The sequence below is a fragment of the Genypterus blacodes genome, unplaced genomic scaffold, assembly GCF_046128005.1.
Source record: "Genypterus blacodes isolate CSIRO-AG114 ecotype Tasmania unplaced genomic scaffold, CSIRO-AGI_Gbla_v1 ptg000029l_1, whole genome shotgun sequence".
Taxonomy (NCBI): Eukaryota; Metazoa; Chordata; class Actinopteri; order Ophidiiformes; family Ophidiidae; genus Genypterus; species Genypterus blacodes.
The window spans coordinates 951,281-975,555 of NW_027466842.1; the positions used below are offsets into that span (position 1 = coordinate 951,281).

At 40.5% G+C, this 24,275-nt stretch overlaps 2 protein-coding genes across 2 annotated transcripts; one reads left to right on the forward strand and one right to left on the reverse strand.

Moving 5' to 3' along the window:
• Nucleotides 1-235: 235 nt before the first annotated feature.
• On the reverse strand, nucleotides 236-12,776 carry hfm1 (helicase for meiosis 1). Its single transcript, XM_076144896.1, has 39 exons — nucleotides 12,686-12,776; nucleotides 12,499-12,614; nucleotides 11,985-12,288; nucleotides 11,251-11,594; nucleotides 10,898-10,939; nucleotides 10,713-10,783; nucleotides 10,459-10,591; nucleotides 9,944-10,095; nucleotides 9,788-9,865; nucleotides 9,475-9,630; nucleotides 9,098-9,298; nucleotides 8,866-8,954; nucleotides 8,719-8,762; nucleotides 8,436-8,537; nucleotides 7,363-7,508; nucleotides 7,147-7,241; nucleotides 6,927-7,060; nucleotides 6,728-6,775; nucleotides 6,482-6,562; nucleotides 6,200-6,291; nucleotides 5,937-6,043; nucleotides 5,723-5,770; nucleotides 5,506-5,603; nucleotides 5,214-5,348; nucleotides 4,873-4,958; nucleotides 4,697-4,780; nucleotides 4,341-4,498; nucleotides 4,101-4,204; nucleotides 3,574-3,759; nucleotides 3,403-3,468; nucleotides 3,166-3,287; nucleotides 2,708-2,784; nucleotides 2,459-2,562; nucleotides 2,255-2,335; nucleotides 1,829-2,101; nucleotides 1,631-1,712; nucleotides 1,441-1,540; nucleotides 779-912; nucleotides 236-677 (listed from the first exon to the last, which is right to left on the reverse strand). Exons 1-39 carry the CDS (start codon nucleotides 12,769-12,771, stop codon nucleotides 623-625), a joined length of 4,614 nt encoding a protein of 1,537 aa, XP_076001011.1. The 5' UTR covers nucleotides 12,772-12,776; the 3' UTR covers nucleotides 236-622.
• A 1,216-nt stretch (nucleotides 12,777-13,992) lies between these two features.
• Nucleotides 13,993-24,263, forward strand: znf644a (zinc finger protein 644a). Its single transcript, XM_076144700.1, has 6 exons — nucleotides 13,993-14,125; nucleotides 17,686-20,179; nucleotides 20,734-21,327; nucleotides 21,555-21,680; nucleotides 22,733-22,835; nucleotides 23,344-24,263. Exons 2-6 carry the CDS (start codon nucleotides 17,689-17,691, stop codon nucleotides 23,537-23,539), a joined length of 3,510 nt encoding a protein of 1,169 aa, XP_076000815.1. The 5' UTR covers nucleotides 13,993-14,125; nucleotides 17,686-17,688; the 3' UTR covers nucleotides 23,540-24,263.
• The last annotated feature ends 12 nt before the right edge of the window (nucleotides 24,264-24,275 follow it).

Sequence of the window (24,275 nt, forward strand, 5' to 3'; positions counted from 1 at the left end):
GTAAACAATGAGAGAGAGAGAGAGAGAGAGAGAGAGAGAGAGAGAGAGAGAGAGAGAGAGAGAGAGAGAGAGAGAGAGAGAGAGAGAGAGAGAGAGAGAGAGAAAAATGAATTGCATTGCAACAATTTAAAAAAATTATCAAATTAAATGAGAGACAGTTAACATGGGTTAATTCTGTGTATTGAGACAATACAAATGGTAACCAACATTTTACATTTGGGTAAATAGCCAAAGAATCACTCACTTTAGTCACAACAAGTTAAAGGAAGTTTTAAATTCTTTGACAACTAATACACACATGTAATTGCAATTTATTAACAGAATAACAAATGTGATTCATTCACTTAAACACAGGTGGTTGGGGGAATTTTCACCTAGCACTAATTAAACTACCACCTTAACATGGTGTAATGCTACTCGCCTAAACTGCACTAAAAATAAGGTGAAAAGGCTTTATAAAGTATAAATAACATTAATAACAAATAAACGAACCAGCTACAGATTCATCTCCTCAGAACATTTAACAATATGAGTAACAATAACACTATTACATCTTTGAAAGCTCTCAAGTGTAAGTTACAAAAAAAATAAACTTAATACCCATGACATGTCAAACATATTTCTAAAATATTCCATCAAAGATCCCAAGGAAATCTTCCTCCTCTTTGCTGTTTGAGCTGGACCAGGCAAAAGAAGGATAAGACAGCATTAAATGAATATGTATATAATTGTAACATCATATTTTATTGCATGGTATGGATTGAATATTTCCCTCTACCTCCTGCTGTCTGGGGCACTCATAGCTGAGAAGAAATCAAACCGCGGAGTCAGAGGAGTCGTGCGGGTCTCAGTCTGTTTTGGGAGGATTTCTGGTGTTTTTACTGAGGGATCTTTAAGGAATGTGGCCTGTCTCTGCAAAGAGAAGGAAGCAAGCACTTAACTTGACAAGGTAACTCACACTCAACACTCCTTCCTTCTAGGTTCAGGTGAAAATGCATACAGACGCCTCTGACTTTGACCTCACTACATGTAACTTGTGGATCTATAAGATTGTTGGTTTTGAAACATATTTGGTTAAAACAAACACTGAAAGGAGTAAAATGTCTTTATACACCCGAGTTTGATCCTAGTTTTGAGCTAGACTAGCCAATTATTAATCAGCGTTTGTAAATCAGGCAGCTCCAATTGGTTTGTCACCACAGTATGAGCTTAACTGAGTTAGTTTTGGATCAGAAAAGGCCATCAATGGGTTCGGTAGTGCTACGTGGACAAGATTCGGGACTTGATCAACACATACTGGGTCACTGGAGTGAGGGTTAAGTGCAACCAATCCAAAATCCAAAATAAGTTGGCCTATTACTTAACTATCTTTGCAAGAGTAGTGCACATATCATGTACAATAATATACTCAAGCACACAAACACACACACACACACACACCTTTTTATTCCAGTCAAGTGTGACTCTGTTCTGTGGTCCGACCGCACCAGCCCAATGTCCCAGTGTTCTGATTTCAGGACTGACAGTTGGTGACACAAATCTAGAACAAACAAATGGGACACATTTGTTTGTGTTGTTTATTGCATATTCTATATCTATTAACATCGTCACTACTTGGGTGCGTGCTTACCTCAGTGGAGTACTGGCTGCGGTCATGCAGGGTTTGACTTGAGCCTGACTAAGGATTACTGGTGCTGATGTAGTGGCACAGCCTGCAAATAAAACATAAATGTGCACAGAGCAGTTTAGACTCTGAGCCAACAATGACTTCTGAAATGTAAGAAAAGCTACCATACACTGATTTAATGTTATTGAAAATCTAATTTACCTTGTATGTAGTAATCTGACTCCTGGTCTTGAGTTTTAGCATTAGGTGTTTGTAATGATGACGGCATCTCACTTGAAAGCATCAAGTTCTCATCATCAAAGTCGTCCCATTCGTTGCCAAGGTCAAAGCTGACACTTGGTATTGGTAAGGACACGTTGTTGCAGTAAGTGGCTGCAGTGGAGTAAGTGGAGGTCCCACTTATCTGGTTTAGTTGAGGTGTAGAGTTCAGACTCACACCTGCACTCACTCCTGGGGGTTTCCACGTTGAAGTCCCTGAGCATAGATGAATATACTGTGAAATGCCTTGTAGAAGTTACACAGCATTTGGCAGTAGAAGACGTATACAGTAGGTGCTTTGTAGTAAATGAGCTAATGCCTTGTAATGTCATAAATGAAAGTCAGTTACAGTAAATTGGTCAGACGTACTCTGAAAGTGAGGATAAGTTGCACCAAGGGTTTGGACACTTTCTCCCACTATTTCATGCATTTCTTCCATAAAGTCATCATCTGAAAAAGACAGACCAAGAGAAAGAGCCAATGTGAGAGACTAACAAAGGAGAACAGGAGTTTACTCTGTTTAACAAAGTATGTATGGAATTTAGAGTATTCATCTTGATGCAGCTTATTTACCACTGTCTTGTTCATCCACATAAATGATGTCTGGCACTTCTTGGGTAAGATCCATAGTCTCAGAGTGAGGTCTCACTAAAGCCTCATTCTGGTTTCCCCCATATCTGAAATTAAAATCAAATAAGATGTGAACAAAATAAAGGCACGCAAGTTTCCCTGAAACCACATTTGTTTTATTATCAAGGTTCGTATTAAGTTTTTGTTGCTGTGTGTGATCTAAGTCTATGATATCAGTGTCACTGTGCTTACGAGGAAACAGAATGTAGCCTTTCTTTGGGTTTATAAGCAAACTGCTGCACGCTGACAGACTCCTCACTCATCTTCATCTAAAGGCAGAGAGTAAACTTGTAAACACAGATGTAACATTAATAACAGATGTATTCACATTTTTCATTCACAAAGTAAAACATTTTACACAAACCTGACCAGTCCATTATTGTCATATTGTGAACATTTAGAAGAATGTTTTCCAAAAATCCTTTAATCATACTTATGCTGGGTTTCTATAATGCATTTATCATCTTCATCAATTATCATCTTACAGCCTTTTCTTTAAATTTAAATTCACAGTGACTCATTATGTGCATTCAGCATCTGAGGTTGCTTTGAGAAAAAAATTTACAGAGTTGACTCCTGTTCTAAAAACACCTCATGTCTGTATTCTGGCTACAAGGTCACAGCTGGAGAGATCTCTTTCTCTTCCTCACCTTGAGTCTCTTGACTGGCGGCTGGTGGAATGTGTCACATCTGCTCCTCAAGTCTCTGAGGTGGCAGGAGAAACCAGACTCTTCATTTCTCCTCGGCACCACTACAGCTACACCTACTTTACCTTTGTTGGGACACACACAAGCACACAGTAGCAGTTTGAATGAACATATAGATAGATTTACATACAAGGAAATACAAACTGTCCGCTTGAGTATATGATGCGTGTCCAAACTCACAGCAGTCGTGGCCACACAGGTCTTTATTCTTGCAGTAATGGTTGCACTGTCTTTTACTTCCTACGTCTAAGTGTGAAGCAAAACGTGGGTTAAAAATATAAATTACTGAGAGTAAATATATCAATATGGACCATTTCACCAAAATGATCAATAGATCATAAAGTGTAACACCATGTTCTGTAGCAGATGTAGCATTTTCCCTCTGCTGTTCAGCCTGCGTTGTAGGCTGTGGGTTCAGTACAGAGTGCTGTGCTCTCTGTCTAGGAGGATTATACGATGTGTTATATGGATTATCAGCCCCAAACTTTTTGGCTCCGGAGTAGAACACACTGAACGTCTGCTGTATGTCCAGGCCCACTACAGGACACAAAGAAATGTAGATTACAGCGGGTGTTAAGATTGAAGACACCTATGATACTAGTTAAAGAAAATAGTCTGCTTGAAATATCACTATAATGCAATTATTCATTATCACTTCTCAGGGGTATCAATAATTTTGTCCAGACCATTGACATTTGTTTTATTATCTAAAATAATATATTATATCAAAGATCAAAAGCAAAGTCTCAGTTCTATTAAATATGGAATAAGAATAGAAGGTGCTAATTAGTTTAAAGCTATTTTAGAGAAAATTGCAGGGTTTTTGATATTTGAAGGGCACCAACACTTTAAGCCACGTCTGTGCAGTTTGAAATTACCGTATTCTGAGCTGATGAGATTGACGCTGATCTCCTCTCCCTTTGATGCCCTTACCACATCAATCTTCTTTGACCAACTCCCACATCTCAACAACACAGAGTCCCTGGAAAATGAACAAAAAAAAGACAAATAAAAAGTTACAATCTCTATATGCTCAAATTATAAATATTGCTTTTATATTTCTAAATAAGGAAACAGGGCTGTGACTTGTAATACAAAACAAAAAAGGTTTTTCTTACAGGACTTTCTGAAGGAAGACCACAGTGTTGTCAGAGTCTCCTATGATCAGAGTGACATAGTGGTAGTCGGGGGCTGTTCTCTTGGACTGCAGCTGTGCTTGGTTTTTAAGGTTCAGCTTCATTACAATCTCTGCTGTAGAACAGCTATACCTTGGAAGCTAAGAAGCAGCAACAACTTCAAGTCTTCTCTAGATTTCTGACAAAAAAAACCTGCACCATGAAACTAAACCACATTTTGAACTTGGACTAGTGAAAACTACGACATGAATGGTTCATTATATGACAGAATACTCTCGAATATGTTCTCCTGGTGGCTGTATTTGTTCCTTTGATGAGAAACTTCTGCTCCATCTTACCTGCTCCAAACTGACTTCATACTTGGGGAGGTTTATGACAGATTCTCTGATTTGGTTTCCAAATGGTGGATGCCTGTTGACAATCTGCAAAAAGTAAATTCAACTACTATTGAAATGCACAGTCATGTGAGAAAGTACTTGGTGGAATTTGGCACATTCTAATTTTTCTAACTGACCAACTCAAGTTCCCTAGGATTGCTTTGCTCTATTTTGCTGAAAGCAGTGAGTCCAGCGTTGACCATGGCAGTAGAAAGGGTCAAGCCTGAAATGCACATACATATTTGAAACTGCAGTCAATGAGAGTAACATCTAATACAATGAAAGAATTATCATATGTTAACTACCACTTTTAAACAGAAATATGTGTACAAAATACAACTTCAATGTTTCAATTTCCATTTCAAATAGCATATTATTGTATTGTACATATTGCACTATGCATCTTAAATATAGTTTTGAACCACACATATTGTTATTGATCTATACATGTAGCATAGTGTCATAGAGATTTAACTACCTATCTTCTCCAGCTGTTTCGAAACATAAGGTGAGTTATCCCAAAGTTTGGCTCTGAAACACTTAGCCATGATCAAGGAGTTGAGCAGAGCAGAGAAACCGGTCTTTGATCGTTGGCTGAGAAACTCTGATAAACCTGATTGGGATCAAAATCAATGAAAAGTAAAAGAAATAGGGATAATAATGGAGCATTAAAGTCCAATTGTGACTTACAATCAATAACCACAGATAAAATTATTGTAACAATGCAATATACAGTGTAAAGACACAAGTTCATTTGTTGTCCTTCATACATCTGCTGATGCGCATTCCATTCCTGAAAATCTTGGCTGTGTCCTGTGTGAGACCAAACTCTTGAATTGAGATGGAACCCAGCTGAGCCTGAATCAAGCTTAGGACAAATCAAATGCAGAAAGCACACAATATGTATAGATATCAATCCTTAGGAATATGAATTCTACAGACATTCATAACATGTTACTTTCAGCATGCTTTCCCTTGCCTACCTACCAGTTCACTTTCATCTCATTGGTTTTGATCTTTCCCTCCATGGGAAACCTGGAAAAATACAGATACCATACATACAGAATTTACAATGGCTTGAGCCGGCACTCAGTGAAGACCTTCCCTCAAATAAACAGATGTTCAGTCTGGTAGAGATGAACCAATCTAGTCCTGCAATATGCATTTATCAATCTCCAATCAAATGTGCAAATAATCTGACCTGATGGTGACCCTGTTCCTGTCCCTGTTCAAAGTGTTCAAAGGCCGCTTCTCATTCATCCTCAACTGAATAATGCTGAACTCTCTGCTCTTCGACACCAGGTCAATCTGTACACAGAGCAATTTTCAATCTGCATCACATCTCTACAGTATATATAAATAAAAACGAAATGCCAGATTCAAAAAGTTGTATAGGAATCCAGCCTAATCATCCACGTTACTTGAAATGCCGGTGTATCTGGATATTAATAAAACAAGACCTACCAGCTCAGACAGGCTCTCAGTGCCAGCAACTTTGCTGAACTGTTTCATGGTGTCAAAGGCCACACAATATCTAGCCATCAGTCTACCTGCCTCTGGGAGGAACAAAGGCAGTGGCATAGATTTATTTGATGACTATGTGGTTAATTTTTGACATTGTCATTGAAGAAGAATGTAGATACAATAAGAAATATCAATTCACGCCACCGAGGCTAAATTGACAAAAGTGGAGAACATTTCTTTTATGGTAACAGTGACAGACTTTCAACATTTTTGCTTCTCTACCAGTTGGTTTGATGTTGATATCCTCATCCATGTTAATGAGACCAATGGAGACGAGAGAGTTGAGGTTCTTCAGACACAGTTCTATAACAGGAACAGAAAAGAAGCAGAACCTTCAACTTCAGTGACATCATCCAATAGCCTAATCCGACAGCCCACAGTGAGCAGTACAGTTGATTTAAGAGACTGATCCAAACAGCACTATGCTTAAAAGCCATTTAAAAACAATAAAAAAGAGTTGAGGCCCACCTTGCAATTTAGCTTCGACTCCATATCTGTCTAAGACAGCAGAGAAACCTGTAATGGGATTTAAACAACTTTGCTTTGAATGGATTTACATATTGTATGCGTAAACAATAGAAGTGACCATGCAGCAGCAGTAACAGAAAGGATGGACCCTTGTTCTGAAAGAGATTCTTCTCTCTGTATTTGTGCTTTCAGCACTGACCATAGTGTGCAGGTTTCTTGAGGGCTCTGATGTAGAGAAAGGTGGAGCGTATCCAGTCGAGAGCCATGCTGACATCGCTGATGGTTTGGAGGACGATCTCAGCATTCAGGTGCTCCACAAGGTGACTGTGTAAGCTGAGGGAAAGGAGATTCTGTTACAGACAAAGCTAAATAAGTAGGGAAAAAAACCCAGCAATTGACGAAACAGTGATCAGTTCTACCTGCTCTCGATGATTTCCACTCCACTCACAAGCTTCATATATCTTTCTTTGGTTTGGAACTTAGTCATGATCACTGCAGTTGCTGATGTGTCAAACTAAAAGCAGAAATAACCCCAAAAGAGCCCACTTTTATTATTCATAGAGGTAACTGATGCCCTAACAAGACCACATTTCAAGGACAATCAATAAAGAATCTGAACATTATTTCATCATTACCTGTGGTCTTCCCGCTCGACCAATCATCTGCAGCAGGTCGGCCTCGCTGTATTCTTCACAGGAACCTGCAACGTACTGCATGGTGGACTTGATCACCACTAGATGAGCTGGCAGGTTCACTCCCATAGCCAGAGTCCTGGTGGTAACTAAGATATTGGAAATCAAACGCACACAGAAACTAAAACACAGAAATTCAATGACCAGTTACAAACACAAATGAAATGTATAGTAGTAGTATAGAGTATTGTATACAAGAAATAAGTGGTTGAGAACAGATACTTATTGTATATTTCCTGGTAAGCCTTTGAATAGTGATGCAGAGATTCATACAATTAGTGTCAAGAGTTAAAATGAGCAATTCAACCTATGATAGGCATGTATGAAACGTATGTTATGTTTTTCATGTATGAGATGCTTTACATATGAGGTACCTATCAGGCTGCCCTGGTTCAAAGAGGTGCATACGTGTATTCATATTAGTCAGTATGGTTGGGAAAATATGATCTTGTCCTGAGCCTGTGTTGATGCTGTGTTTCCTATCTGCCTCTCCCTGGTTGTCTCTGCATGTGGGTGTGACTCCCCTTTGTCCCAGTTTCCCCTCTCCTGCCTGTCACATGCCTCCGTCAGCCAATCAGTTACTTCTCGGTTCACAGCTCCACACCTGATCCCCATTCCCTCATCAGTCTCCCAAAGTTTAAAATTGGCCTGTTCTCGTTGGGTCATCCTGTTAGTCTTTGACACAGCTCCTGATGTGTTTCCAGATGTAAGTTCCTTGTTGGTCCCCAGGTTTATGCCTTGTGTCTGCGTATTCTTGTTCCCCCGGACTTTTTATTGCACGTTCCATTTTCCCCTGCCAGTTATTTGCATGTAACAATACTAAATAAACATGTACAGGATACCCGGTGAATACATCTATAGACAGTTTTGCAATGGCTGAAATACAACCTGTAATGCTTGTTTTTCCTGTTTATCCCTGCAGAGGATTAAGAAAACATCCTTCAAAGCAGGATCATGTTGCACATATCCCTTTTACAGTGCAGGGTGTAACATAAGCATTAGCAAAGATTTCTCACAGAGGACAGGCAGTTCTCCCGCAGTGAAGGCCTCTTCTATCAACTTTCTATCAGACAATTCAACTCCTGCGTGGTGGTAACCGACTCCTAACATCACCAAATCTGGATCACAAACACAAAACAAAAACATTGATGCGGCAGATGATTAAAGCCGGTCACACTTGTCTGTGCCTTCTCAGAGGCAGAAACACATCTCATGATTGTGCTTTTGACATGATGTAGCATGACCAGTTCATATTTGCATAAGGCTTGGCGAGATCAAAAATATTCATTCAAAAGTTACCTCTCAGTTTTGAATCCAGAATAGAGTTTGCATAGTTCATCAACCTGAAGCATTTTATAGTAACAAGAGAGGGACAAGCAGATCAAGCTGTAAGTGAAATTTGCTCTGTTATTTGGAATTGTAATTATTTATGGTAAAAGATATTACCTTTGCTTGTGGTCAATACTCATGATGAACCTAGCATCCTTCGCTAGAACAGATGCTGACTGTTGGACTCCCTTTCTTGTTGAACAAAACTGGAGGAAAAACATTTCAGAACAAATCACCAGGAGGCTTAATACGTCTAATCCAATCACCTTCATAAGTCTTTGTTACCAAAACTTGTTCTAAGAAAGAAAATTGTGCAAAAAAACAAGTTAACCCCAAATTCCTCACTCACTACTAGTGCGGGCTTCTGGTCAGAGTAAGTCTGTATTATGTTGGCCATCTTGTAGTTGAGCGACAAGTCAAACTTGAACTCTGTTTGGTTCGAGCTACAGGGGAAACCCAGTACTACTTTCCTCAGCTTCACTGGACGGTGGCTTTCATCCATTTCCAGATATGTGGCTGGACCGCTCTCATCAGACAGCCAGTCTGCGATCTAAGTACAGGGGAACATTTTAAGCATTGACAGCATAATGTGCCGTCGATGACAATACTTAAACTCTCTTTTATTTCAGGGAATATTTTATACTTTTTATTCTTTAGTCCGTCTGTTTTATTCTCAACTGTGACCAGACATGCTTATTTACACATCTATTTTTCTCAGCCACTTACATCAGAGATGTTGGGTATAGTGGCTGAAACGGCCACAAACCTCATGGAGATGTCTGCCTGTTTATTCTCTGCTGTCCTGTAAGCATGTACTGTCTTCATCCTGCTCACCACCACTTCCAGAGTGGCACCGCGTGTGATGTCTTTCACCACGTGTACCTAGAAGTACAAGTAAACAGTGCTGTTAACATAATGTCGGATCATTAAAACACAATGTAGACAGTACACTGTGTGCCACAGGAACAGGAACTGCACATGTAGAACACAGTGAATGATGTACTGGTAAACACAATAACAATCATATCTCCTCAATGACCTCATCAATAAGGAAAAGCCTGACAAGCTGCAGTAGACAATTATCCTTCCATTTCCTCGTCATGCTGTCCCATTTTTCCTGAGGAAACAAAAAATATTATAGATTTACTCTTCTCACATTTCTTTGAGCAATGAGACATGTTGTAGTATTACATACAGGTGTGGTGAGGATGATGTGGGCATCCTGAATCTCAAAGAAGTCATCAATCTCTGTGTCACCCGTCAGCTCCTTGCAGCTCACACCCAGAGGACTGAACTTCTTCTTCCAGCTCTCATAGCACTGGCTGCAGAGAGCTTTGATGGGAGCCACTACCAAAAACAAACAAGATCATATTATACAGAAATACCCTAAATCTGTAACACAAACAAGAATACACAGAGGACATGTCATAAGTCAGAAAGAGTCTTAAAATGTGTTCTAATTTTTCAGAGAGAGGATTTTCTTCCAACTGTAATTTGTGCATTCAAATCAGTTACAAATTAGGTACTTATTCCAAACGTCTGGGTAGGAATTGCTTCCTTGTTTTTTTTACTTTTGCTTTTCAGATTGTAAAACAGGACTACTCAAATTTACAAAGTCACAAAGGTTAAACTCTTCGAGTGAATTTACAGAATTACTATATATTAGACTTTGGTGATGTTTGAAAAGGGTTAACCTAGTAATTTGCTCACTATAGACAGCTTTGACATCTCTCCAGGGCTCAGAGGTCTCCATTAGCAGGCGTATGATGGCCAACTCAAATAGTACCGTTTTACCAGATCCAGTAGGGGCACATGCCACAAAGTTCCTACCTGAATAAAGAACCTGTGGACAAATCAAACAAACACTCTAACTTTCCAAAGCTAATAAAAATGATAAGCCTATAGAGTATCATGTTATCCTTAGTCATGGGCATTCTGTTTAAGAAGACTGAAATATTGCTTACATCATCCAGGGCTTTGGATTGAACATAGTTGAAAAATGGGAAATCTTTGAAGACAGATCTGAATTTAGCTGCTGTGTTAGTGATGTTTAGGAAATCCAACCACATCACTTATCCAAAATACATTACAGGCATTTTGTCACAACTCAAACTTCAAACTCTGTTGACCTACATTACAAAAAGGATACGGATTTCAGAAACTGGTCTCAAAACTCCAGACCCAGAGGATCCTGGGTACACAAAGTACACAATTCCAACAGTTTAAATCCCACTTTGAGCACAGAATCTGTGAAAACTGAACAGGCTTAAGAAGGCTGCTGGCGTTCACCACCTAGTGACCGAGACGTTTCACTGCAATGAAGCAGTCAATGGGGTGAGCTCACCTCATTTTACCTCATCACACTAACACACAGTGGCAGTTGTTGTGCCATGTATAGAGGAGGGCATACTCACTAGATAAAACATCTCATGGAATGTACATGTGTAATATTTGGTAAACCAGTTTCGACGCCTGGCTATGACTGTCAGTGTTGTGCAGCACCTGGTATGCTGAGTGGCTGTGGCGTCATGGGCGGAACGAAGGCTCTCTTTGTGCCCTTGTCCTGCCTCACTGCACGTGTCGCCTGCTGCAGGGGTCGGCCACTTGCTGCAGATGAGCCCACAGGAGGGGGGAGGAAGGGCGGGTTGGGGGATAAAGGAGGAACTGCTTGGCTAGCTGTGGCTGTGGCCGTTAGCGGCTGAAGACGAGGAGGCTCTGTCACCATGGAAACCTGACTAAGAAAAGTTTGAGGTCTGGATGCTGTCTGACTGCTGCTGCTGAGGTCGTTTATGTTTGATGAGTCCCCTCCACTGTTCAACACCTGACCTCTCTGTGGTTTAAACAAGCTGTTGTGGGAGAAAAAACGAGGTATGGAGGAAGGACTGAGAGAGACAGAGAGAACAACTGCCACTACTTTGAAGATGCCACTGCATTTTGGGCTCTAGCAACGAGACAACAGTGTGCTTTCACTGCTGGTTAACACAGGAGTGGCAGATTGACAGATTCTTTCTTAAATCTTTCTCCCATGCCTCTAAATGCTCAGATTAAAAGGCCTCTTAATGTTAGAATCACATCTACACTTACACACGTATTATAGTTTAGGTCAACCTTAGATAAATGCATTAAAAGCTAATAGATGCTACAGTCCCCAAATGCAAACTAGTGAAACCAGCATCCACACACTTTCTAAAAGCCCCATCAACTCATTTCTTTTTCCACAAATATCTGTTACTTGCCTTCTCCGTAGAGGGGGGCTTTTGCTGTAATCCAGAGACAGTCCCCTGCTGATCACCGCATGACCTGAAATCAGCGGGGTTCCATATGCACCGCCATCACTCCAATCGGCACCCTGGAGGAAATCTGTGAACCCTTCTCCTCCCCAAAGGCCATCAAATCTGTCGCTGCTGCTTCTGCCACACTGATAGTTCTCAACCTCTTTGACGTTAAAACTATTAGAATTGGTGACTTTTGATGTGGAGGTGTCAAAGCCAACTGATTCCATGAAGGAAGGAAGAAATTTCCTGGGTTTCTGTGAAAAACCTGTGAAAATATTACATTTTAATGAAATTGGGTGTTGATTAAGTGTAATTCTTCTGGGAGGTAAGAGCCTTTAAATAGACTTGAATTTATATGCCTCTTTATGCCTCAAGTAGCCAGGTAATAATGTCAATGAGTCAGACGCAGTTATATTTAGTACGGCTACAGTAGGTCAGATACAAAGGAATTCACTCTAATCAGAACACAACATACTGTACAGTGTAGGGAGACATTCAGCCTCCTCTTGCACATTGTGAGAAGCTGGGATCTGACGAAATGATGGAGTCACTTCCAGCTGCCTTGAACAGGCCTCTTGGTGCAGTGGCTCTCTGAGGAAAAACATCGAATGAATTCAATAGATATGGAAATGACATTAACATGGGGCAATAGTTCTACTTACACTTTGTGGACAAGGGGCTTCTCAAAAAAAAGATTGTCCAAAGGCAAAGTGAAGTCATCTGAGCCCAACATCTCATCAGGCCACATAGACTCACACATTATCTGAAGGACAAAGGGCAATGTCACAGTGTATCAGTCAAGCTGAGAACATCTTAAAATGTATTATGGGTGACACAGGTGCTTATCATGTAGCCAACACCAAATAGCTACTTTTCAAAACTAAAGCAAGGACATGTCGGATAAAGAAAAAGCACAAATTAGCCAATAGAAGTATCTCCATGGCTGTTGTATGTACTGTATTTAAAAAGATAGACTTAGATATATAGCATAAATGAACACATATTCACATGTTAAACACTAAACAGTGGCTGTAACAACTAGCTAGCTGTGGCTGACAACCTAGTAACAAAAGCCATTTTATAAGTTAGCATGGACATGGAATGTATTTATTCAAGAGAAATTCATTTCTTCATACTATTTAGTCGTTGTATACTCACCTGTGATGACGCAAACCTGGATTTACTTCAAATAAATCACATTTAAACCCGATATAACTCAGATTAGAGCATCTGAGCTCTATGCCATTGGACTTCACAGCACCTGTTTTAAACTGCCGCCATAAAAGCTGACAACCCTGTCTGTTGACTGTATTTTATTTTATTTTGCACATTTGTCTGTATGGATTCTATATATGTTTATTATTTAACCGTTTCATAAGCTAACTATAAATTCCCAAACAAGAATGTATGCAGCACAGCATCTCTTGTAATAATTACTATGGTGTTGGGTTCATTTTGGTGAACGTGTATACTAGGACGGAAGTAGTTTCTTAAAAATATGTGTCAGAAACAATCAATGATCAAACGAAGGTAACAAAGACCTAAGAGATCTGAGGGATTTTGGGGTGTAAAATACCTCATATGATGTCATTTGTCTTTGTGTCGGTAAGTTTGACAAGCAAAAAATAATTGTAATATTATCTAAGACGGGCTCAATGAAGACTCAAGTTTAAATTTAATATATTAATTATAATGGTGATTAACCGCCATCAACCTAAAATCTGTTACCCAGAAGAGCTGGTCATTAACTCGGGATTTTTTTTATGCCTCCTATCTGGAACAAACCATCTCATCTTTCAGGGGAACGTGGCGCCGCGCCGTAACTTTACAATGCGGAAATAAACTGGAATAACATAGTCAGTTATTTCGTAATAACAGTCCTACAATGCAGATTGGCGTTGTACAACATTAGAGCAATGTTTGCGTATGACGTTTTCCTATGAGGTCGACGGTGTGTACACTTCCCCTTTCAAAAGAAATGGTTCGTCCCACACCAGACCACCACGGAAAATGGCGACTGTGAAATAGATGGAAGACGAAAGTAAGAAATTATTCAATGCCGCGTATAAATTGCGCCCTGCGTCCATTCACGCCGCTCAAAGGTAAGCTTTGTTTGCGTTTCAGTATTTTACAGATGTGGGTATCGTGAGTGGCGAAGCGAGATTGTCATTAGCTGTAGTTTAGCCTGAGGATTTGGTTTTGGTGTGGAACAGAGCCTTGATGGAATGGTCTGCAGCTCCTGCAAGCAGCATCCAACAACACAGCGTGATATAAACGCGGAAAAAATGCAATATGATCCCTTTGCGGAATCTCAAAAACACGAGTTCTTCGGTGTGCAGTTACCTTCGACAACAATCGCTAACTCAATTCTACATTTGCCCCTAAGCGAACTACTGTGCTCAAAGTTTTAGCTCTATAATACAATCCACAGTGGCTCATCAAAAGCCATTTACGAGCGTCGTCCCTTTGCATAGCTTTGTAGATAATGGAGATACATTTCAACATTCATTCGGTATGACACTTTGTATTGTCCTCCAAATCCAATACCTGACACTCGTGCGACCTTGCGCCGTTAGATTTTAACATTTGATCATTTAATGAAAATATGTATTTTAGATCTATTATAAACTGACTAATCCAGTAACCTACATCTGGTGATGTGTGTATTAACTTAATAACACTGTTTACTCTGTCACATCACAACGAATACATTCAAACAAGCTATAATGTCTTTGTTTTATAAAACCTAGCTTTTAAATCATCTGTATTATTCAGTGTTGGATTTGTTTAAGCCAAAACACCCTTATAAATTGTTGAAGTGCAGGCAGTTTCAACAAAAATACAGGAGAGACAGCACACCATTGATTCAATTACCTATATTTTGCTACATTTACTTCTAAAAAAATATTAAAATTCGAATGCCCCAAAAGCGGCTCCTAGAGTATTCGATAGTGCATTACAACCCACAGCGCAAATGATATGCAGATGTTGATATGCTAACAGTTTTGCTATTTTGAAATCCTTCAGGTATTTGGCACAGCTGGACAGCAAACTTATGATAATGAAAATTGCAAAAAGCTCAAAATTTGAAGCAGTTTCTTAAACGTCATCAGACTAGATAAATAGTCAAGGGAACAAAACCTAGGCTAAAGGAAAGCCTTTAGCTTAGCCTAAATGAAAACTCAACTTTTACACAATTGCATACTTTTTTCACAGCGCACAGTGTCCCAGTGTAAAGTACCTATTTGAAAACAATTATAGCTCGCAATGATTGCAGCTTCAACTGATTTAGCCAATGTAAACAATTAATCAACAAAGTTTACGTTTTAGTAGTGCTGAGTCAGTCAGTCAACATTTCTGTAACAGATATCACTAGCTCATGTAGTGCAGCACAGTGTGCTTACACAAGAAATTAAAGTAGACAGTGGACAAAAACAGTTTACAGTTGTTTACATGTTTACAGCACATATGGGGGGGTGCGGGGGGGACATAAAAACTTCTGATCTATAAAAGGGGGGCGCGAAAGAAAAAGTTTGGGAACCTCTGCCTTATCCAATAGTTAAGGTTTCTTAATAATCCATCACCTGTTAGGGAGGTAGCTGTCACAGTGATACCCTATTAAGACAGGGAGGAGTTTGCAGCCATTTAGAAGATTAATGCAGGCTTTTACTAAAGTCACTTAAAATATCACAATTCAGATTTAAATTGATGCTGTAGACCTCAATTCTTTTGGGTTTCAGTAGAGCTAATAGGATTTGAGGTTTCAATCCCTGTGGTAAATTAGCACTCTTGAGATTAGCGGTGGGGTTGGAGTGGTGAAAGGGAGGATAGGTTCATCACTGGGATCATCATGTGGGCATCCTTCTCTGATGTTTCATTGAAGAACACATGGCAGCTCCTGAGGGCTCAATGGTGATACCTGGTGTCCCAAGAATATGCCCCTCAGTTCCATACCCTCCTGCGTTCATCTTGCAGCCCAGTTACCTCTCCTTTTAGTCCAAAAGGCAATTGCTACTCTAATTGCTGCTATTGACAAGGACTTGAATACTTGCTGGAGGGAGGGACATCTCACCCCCATCTCCTTCAATAGACTGGTTGTCAAATCCCCTGCATTCCAGTTCTACAAGGAAAATCTTGTTCTTCCAGCTAGTCTGGGCAGCTTCAGTTGCAAGTTCAGAGTACTTGGTTTTTTTCCTCTCATAAGCTTCCAAACACCATCTTCCCATGGTACTGTCTATTCCACAATGTATGCCAGCTTGACTGTTGTGGACCACAGGAAGATGTCTGGCCGAGTGTAACATGCTTGGGTGAGGCTCATCATACATATAGTTAAAACGCGCCTTAATGATCTAGGTGTTTGACAAAGAGAGCAAGTGGGTTCTTCTCCTAACCCCTGCTTTATGTTTTCGGGTGTGGGTTGGCAGTCACAAGTGGTTCTGATGGCAAAACGTAGCCTAGATCCCTCCTTGTCCCAGATGTCATGCCAACTGAGTTTTATCTTTTGCAGGCTGTCTCAGTTAGTCCATTGGCCCTGCATTACATTACATTACATTACGATCATTTGGCGGACGCTTTTATCCAAAGCGACTTACATTACATTACATTACCACCCTTCGCAGAGGGGGGAGCAATTGAGGGTTCGGTGCCTTGCTCAGGGGCACCTCGGCAGGGGCTCGACCGGCGACCCTCCGGTTCCCAAGCGGAAGCACTACCCACTGAGCCACTGCCTCCCCTGCTTGGCCATTGAGACAGGCTTGGCTTGTTGTCAGCCTCTTCCTGTCATCTCACCTCAGCCAGGAGCTTTCGGGACAAGCCCGAGACTTGCTCTCCCATGTTTAAGTTGGCCAATCACATCCCTGAAGTGAGGAGCAGACGTAGCACCATGTACAGCTTCAGATGGGTTCCACTTCCTCCACAAATACACACCGAATAACGCTACGTTCTGTGCAAATAACAGTGTCTTCAGATTCGACAAGGGTCATCATGACCAACCTTGCTGTGATGCATTTGAATTCTTCCACAAGCAATTGGTATCTCCAATTTGCTGTTCACATACAATCCAATAGGAATTAAGCAGCATGGAAGCTGCTGAAGTCCAAGCTACAGCTTGGGTTTTCCAGGCAACAATGTCTTGCTGATGCAATCTATGTATGTGATGGTATCCTTTTTGGGTTGCTCAAACTCCTTGTTTCCTGGTCCCGTGTCCTTGAGCTTTGAATCATACCATTGGCCATAAACATCATTTGAGTGCACAAACATGCTCTGGTTTCAAATCAGGATAAGAAAATAGAAGGCTCAGGTCTGCTTGGAAGGAAGCAGGCTGCCACTTTGGTATAGCTTAGTACTGTTTAGCCATAAGTCTACAAGTCAGGAGTCTGCTTAAACCACAAAAGGTAAACAATCCCCTCAAAAACATTAAGAGCAAACTACGGAGAAACATTATCTACCCTGTTGGAATTATGTAGTCTCAGTTTATCATTAACACCCCAAGACCTCTGCCCACATCACCCAAATCATTGCCATGTTTAAGTTTGTACCGCATACTGCAAAATAGGAGTGACAGTAGCTCAGACAAGCAGTCCTGTGGTCTAATTCTTTAAATTATACTAGAAAAACTTTGATTTTGAGGATCATCTAAGTAGCTTTTACTTTTCTTTTCCAGGTCATGGCTGTAGAAATGTCATGTCTGCCAGGTGTTGATGAAGAGGACAAAGATGCAGATCCTGAGATTAATGCCCTTGCGCTCCTTGAAGAGCCAGTAAGAATGGCACAAGATGCAGTGTCTTGCACTAATCCCTTGGGCAAGACTTCCCTGAAACAAAACAACAATGCTCTAGGTGTTCTATCTAACTCAGATATGTTGTCCCCAGTTGGCCTGGGAAATGGACCTTCTTCGCACCAAGCGACAATGGCCCATGATCTTAACAGTCTCTCCACTGATAAAGAAGAGGAAAAGAACATCACCCCGCTAAAAACTGTGCAGGAAATTGACACTGCAGGAATATGGGGTTTTGATGAAGAGTCACCTGAGAACTCATTGGATGAATTCAATAGTGCCAATGACAATCACTGGGACCCTCACAAGGAGTTTATGCAGTTTCTGTGGGAGAGCCACGGTGATTCCCCTGGCGAGGAGCCTAATCAAGAGTCCTCTTCACCCAATATCCAAAGGAGGAGAAAACGGAAAATGGACATGGTTGTCATGGTGGATCCCTCAGAGGATCTTTACCCAGCTCTGAGCCATAAGTCACCTGAGGACTTGTCTGATGCAGAAGACCAAGTTGACTCCATTGCGGTTAGAAAGTTACGAAAGCCAAGGAAGTACCTCAAGTCAAATTCGTCTGCAACAGGGAACGTGTCAGAGTATCCTAATGGAACTGTGAAGGCAATCAAGCAAATTCTGTACAGTCCGACAACAAGAAATTCACATGAGAACTCTATAGGTCATCAACTTTCACCATTGAAGGGGAGGCTCTCAATAAATTCTCGTTCTGAGGAAAAGCCATCATGTTATCCTTGTCCAAAATGCAAGCTTATTTACAAAAAAGAGCATCATTTGCAACGCCACATGAAGTCTCATGCGGATTCCCCCAGTAAGTCGCCAAAAACTTTTATATGTCGTGAATGTGGACAGTCTTTCAAACAAGGTAGCATGCTTATCCAGCACATGTCCATTCACCAGAACAAGGCGGCTCGACTCATTGAAGAGATCCGAGGCATGAGTGATATAACAGATGAGGAGGAAAATGCTACGCTTTTCTGCCCACAGTGCCCATTTCGAACAAACTGTCCAAACAAGTTTGTTCAACATGCAAAGACGCACGGGAAAGATAAGATGCTATATAATTGTGACAAATGTAGCTTCAACACTGCATGTGTGAATGGCCTTAGGAGACATGAAGCTATGCAGCACACTATGACAAAAAAGGTCCCGAAAGATGTCACTGGCGTCTTCGACTGTAACATTTGTTCCTACAAAGCATTTAGTAAAAATGTTTTTAAGAAGCACCTTCTGCGTCGTCATCAACAGTCGTACGAAGAATACAAAGCTTCACTGGAAAGTGAGCAAAATGCCAACCTACCTGGAGAGAGACGTGTGCCTGCATGTAAAACTCCTGTAGAGGATGCAGAGTTTACATCTAAAATCTCAATAAAAAATCAAATCTCCTCAAGAAGAGCTTCTTCGCCTAGCGATTCTAAAGACATTTCAGACTTATTCAAGTATGGCAAGAATAACCAAACCCTCAAGTCTCATCTAACAGAATCAAAACTTGACAAATCCATTAATGTTCTCCTGTCCCGACAAAGAAATGAAAAAATGAATGCAGAATCGAAGAGGGAAGACTTCAATTGCAGTAATGATCAAGATTCCATATATGACAGGGATGGCACTGATCACTTTCCAGGAACACTTGCAGTCAAAGCTGAAGAGCCGGCATCCGGTGTCCTCTCATATTCAGGATGTGATGTCGGTACCAATGAAAGAGATCTTTACTGCCGTGTACCCAAGTTGATCATAGACCAGCCAACACTGAGAAAGTCACCCTCTAAAAGAAAAATGTCTACTCCTTATCGCAACACCACTGAGCAAGACTCGTGCTTCATTCTGCCAAAACCTTTGCCAAATGCGAAGAGACTAAACCATGAAGACCTGGAAGATGATGATGAGGATGATGATGATGAAAAAAACATTTTCCAGTTTATGGACACAGATGCCAACCTTTTTGACAATGGTATCAATCAAAACATAATTTATACCTATAGCAGAAGAATGTCAATGAGGGGTGCTCTGCAAGCATCGAAGAGACTGTTTGACAAAATTAAAACTGAAGAGGAAGAAGACGACATCCCTGATATCAAAGATGAGTGCATAGAAACTGAGATTTTTAGGGAAACTTTCGACCATCATCCAATGTCATTGACAGAATCCTTAACAGAAGATTTGTCAGTGTTGGAGTCAGACCAAAAGACCTGTCCATACTGTCCCGCAGTCTTCGAGTCGGGTGTTGGGTTGTCCAATCATGTGCGAGGACATCTTCATAGGGTTGGATTGAGCTACAATGCACGCCATGTAGTGTCTCCAGAACAGGTGGCTTCTCAAGACAGGAGACCAAGAATTCGCCGTAGGTTATCAGCAATCCGGCGATTGAAAAAGGGTATGTTTTACAAAAGTATTAACTGCACATTATTGTATCACATGTTTCATGTTATTACTAAGGTTATTGTAGCTTTGGCTGCGTAATCTGTCATTCAAAGTAGCACTTGGTAACTTTGTTGAGTGGGTGCAATCAGGGAGAAAAGTAGACCAGTTATCTCTGGACTAACCTTTTAAGTGTGTGTGTGTGTATGTGCATCGCAGTCTCAGATCATATGAGGTAAGCCTTCACCATAAGGCGACAAAAACTCTTGTAACCTCTTCCTATTTCATAGCCCCTCCCACTACAGAAGCCTCTTAGGTACTGGAGTGACATAATAGAAACAGACTCTGAGACGCCCCTGTGGTGATATGTGGTATTTCCTTTGCTCATAAGTTTCCTAAATTACATGACAACAGTAGGACTCGATTCAATTCAACTCATGCCGTTTTAAAGAGGGTAACAATTTGCTTTTATGTCAGGTTACCAACTGTAACTCTAGGGGAGAACATAGCAGCCAAAAAGTCAATTCTCCTATTTGTATGTCTAATTTTATTTTCGCCTGTTTTTTTCAGCATTTCAGTTGGAGTCAGGCTCTGAGACTGTGAAGAGTACTCACTCATGTCCTTTATGTGGGGACTCGTTTGATAACAGGACTGGGCAGTCCAACCACATTCGAGGCCACCTCAAACGACTCGGGAAAACCTTTTCAACAAAGAATAAGTCCCCATTGTTTCTACTCCGGGAGTTGATGCGTGACAAGAAGGAGTTCCACAGGGCGCTTCAAATTCTGGGAAAGAATTGGAACCATTGCCACGATGGAGCCTCACCAAAGCTGTCCAGTGTTGATCAGTCAACACCACCACCCTTTGGAATCCCTAAAGGTGATGCTAGTCCAAGCACTTGGGATGATGCCCAACCACTGATACCCACATTTTCTTTAGGTGAAAAGGAATCTGTTAAAAAGCCAGCAGAGACCAAATTTGAGGTTAAAAGTTCGCTCTCAGGCTCAACTGCTTTAATAGGAATTCTGAAGAAGAGGAAATGTCAAGACGAGACCAAACATAGGGGGCCCACTCAGATGTCTAGAAGCACATTTTCATGTTCTTCAAACAACGAGCACAGTGCAGGATCAGGAGGTGAATCTTCACTGCTAAACTCGATATGCGGTAAGTAACATTCTTTTATAAACAGTTGCCAAATTGTTAAGATTTAAGTTTGTTGATGGAATTCTGTTATCAATATTGTGTCTACAAGACAATGTTTAAGTCTCAAGTACATCAAGTTTATAATGTCAGCCACCCTGTGGCACTTCAAGACAACAAGTAACGGTCAATGATTATTTATGGTTTAACTTATCTGATTGCCTGGTTGTTTCCATTTTCTGTCTAAACAGAGAAAGGGGAATTCAACAGGAAGGTGTGCGTCCATTGCAATGCGACTTTCCACAGCGGAGTTAGTTTGTCCAACCACCTCCGGGCATATGCAAAGCGGAAAAGAACAGCCTTACTTGAAGGAACCAGTAAGTGTCAGTGTCAGCATCACTTCCACCTCACAAGCTGCATGGGGGGGGTTACACATTATTTGATGATGATTCCTGGTCATGTTAACCTGACAAGAGGAAATCGATTTCAATGCTGTCAGTACAGAAATTGGCTCAAGTAGTGTCAAGTCTTGAAGAATAAAGAGCCTGTAACCAAAGGATAAAGTGTCTCTCAAATATCCATTTAACCCCAGAAGTGTCTTTTAATAATAACTCTGTAGTTATTTATATGTTGGTATGTTTGAGGCTTTGAGGAAGCGTTGCCGTTTGCCCATTTTCCACTCTCTGTGCGGAGGCTTAACACGTTTTAGTTATCTTCCCATTCTTCTCATTTCAAACCGACAATCTCTCTCAATTCTTGATACAACGACAAACAAGCATATTTCCCAAAATGGGAACTACTGGTGGAACCGGTAATTACAAATTACTGGTTTTATATAACCACTGGCCGTTTTGAGAGAAGAATAGATACATTTTGCGTAATTCCAATCAAGATGTTTTGTTTTTAGCCAGTCTGTCTGTTAATCAGCAGAATATCAAACTGCTCAACAGATACTGTCCATGGAAAGTTGTGAAGTTGGTCACAAATCAGATGATTCTAACCACGAGGTCGTTTATAACTTCAATCTATATGTGGTTTGCTGAGGAAATTCACCCTCCAGTGAGTGATTTCTGCTGTGACACAGAAACTGCTGTTATTGGAGAAGTTTGTCTGCAGGGCTTCTCTCAGAAGTTAAGGTCAAAGGGTCACAAGGTTTCAAATGATCAGGTTTGAGGTTACAGACTGGCCGGAGTATCGAACCTTTCGGTCCAAATCGGTCCATTGTAAATGTCAAATGTTTACAGTACTCAGGATCCTGAATTCAGTTCTCAATAGGGGTTTAAAATAACAATGATAAGATTGTGATGTATGAATAGTATACATACATACTTGTTTAGTTATGTAAAACAACTCCGAACTCTTAATCAGCAAGACTATACGTTAATTTCACAGGAAGAGCAAAGACTAATGAGTCTTTTCTATCTCTTAGCATATGACTGTAAAGTGCGTAGGCAGCGCTCAAGGCCTGGCTCAAAGAAGAAGACACTGCCCATACCACAAACTCCCGAAGAAATGTACAGACTCACCTGCAGGTAACGCTTTGATTATTTCACAAAATATATTCTGAAATGATTGCATATGACACATTTTCACTGCAGCGTAGTTTAACATTCACCGGATGCCTGTGCTGCAGTTAAGGGGGGGAAGCGTAATATGTAAATATGTCCACAGTTCACCAAAGATACCAGTCAGAGTAGGAGAAAGATACTGACAATGGCATTGACATAATAAAATAACATACTGAGGAACTTGTCTAACAGTCCCAAGCAGCCAAAGTGCTCGTCAGCCATTTCAGTGATCTTGTTCTTGCCTTTTTTGCAAAATGGCGCATATTAAGTAAATCTGCTGTATCACATGACGCATCAAGTTGCCTTCATGTGGCTACACCAAAATCTGTGAAGAAGCAGCCGGGCCAGTGTAGCTAAACCGTCGAGCTGTTCTATTATGTTCAGACAAAACAAGCCCTTTGAAATTTGTTATGGTTATGTTATGGTTAAAATGGTTATTAATCTTATCAACTTGTTTTTGGTCTTCTTCCAGGTTCTGTGACCTCGTCTTCCAGGGTCCCTTGTCAGTCCAGGAGGACTGGATTAAACATTTACAGAGACACATTATGAACACTAGTGTCCCCCACACTGGACTAGGCATGGTAGAGGTCACCTTGTTGCCTAAGGACCTCCCCACCCACAAGACTGACCAAGAGAGCTCTCTGACAGCCACACAAGCTGCCTCATGAACCAATGGGGACCTTTGAGAGTTCACTAGACTGTATGTGTTTGTACAGTACATTGGATGTTCTTTCACCTTTTTTAGTCCGTGTAACATTGGCCAAAAGTACAATATTGCTGAACAGTGGAGGTATTGTACGTGTTTGGACAAACATTATTTTGGATATTGTCATTTCTGTTTTTACATAGTCCATGTTTGGGAATACACTTCCACATGGACACTTCCTTGTTTTATGCAGTAATGTAGTGTGGAATCCATTTCTAATGAAGACAACTTTTACCTCAGATTGATTATGGTTTGAGTCCATTTTTGTCCAATTTGGGAGCACCTCTCTTCCGTATCAATATTCACATTTATAAAAATACATAGACCGATGTTTCATTTGTATTGCAAACTGCTCCAATCAAGACCACACAGTTTGTTTTTCAGGGCACAAGATTACTGAGAGGAATATATCAACTTTAAGTGATAGCACCTGAAAACTAATGAAATACAGTAGAAGTGGAAAAGTTATTATACAAGAACAAAATGAATTATGTCTATAAACTTGTTATGCATAGGAAGTGTTTTATAGTATTTCAGTAACTGCATTGTTTCTAATACAAATACAAAACCATAAACTGAAGGTGGTTTAAAAACGGCAACGCCCTTCACATGTCACCTGTATTTAATGTTTAAAAATACTGTTTTGAAATAATTTAATTTCAAATGTACTATATCACACAGATACGATGCTTAAAACA

What these genes read in the sequence shown, in the direction of transcription:
- hfm1 (XM_076144896.1), bottom strand. Translation starts at nt 12,771, where the DNA reads ATGTGGCCTGATGAGATGTTGGGCTCAGATGACTTCACTTTGCCTTTG. An exon ending in TCTCATCAGCTCAGAATACG is followed by an intron (nt 3,760 to 4,100) that starts GTAATTTCAAAC and finishes TGTGTCCTGTAG; the next exon opens with TGGGCCTGGACATACAGCAG. An exon ending in AGGCTACATTCTGTTTCCTC is followed by an intron (nt 2,563 to 2,707) that starts GTAAGCACAGTG and finishes TTTTAATTTCAG; the next exon opens with ATATGGGGGAAACCAGAATG.
- znf644a (XM_076144700.1), top strand. Translation starts at nt 17,689, where the DNA reads ATGGCTGTAGAAATGTCATGTCTGCCAGGTGTTGATGAAGAGGACAAA. An exon ending in AGCCTTACTTGAAGGAACCA is followed by an intron (nt 21,681 to 22,732) that starts GTAAGTGTCAGT and finishes TCTATCTCTTAG; the next exon opens with CATATGACTGTAAAGTGCGT. An exon ending in ATGTACAGACTCACCTGCAG is followed by an intron (nt 22,836 to 23,343) that starts GTAACGCTTTGA and finishes GTCTTCTTCCAG; the next exon opens with GTTCTGTGACCTCGTCTTCC.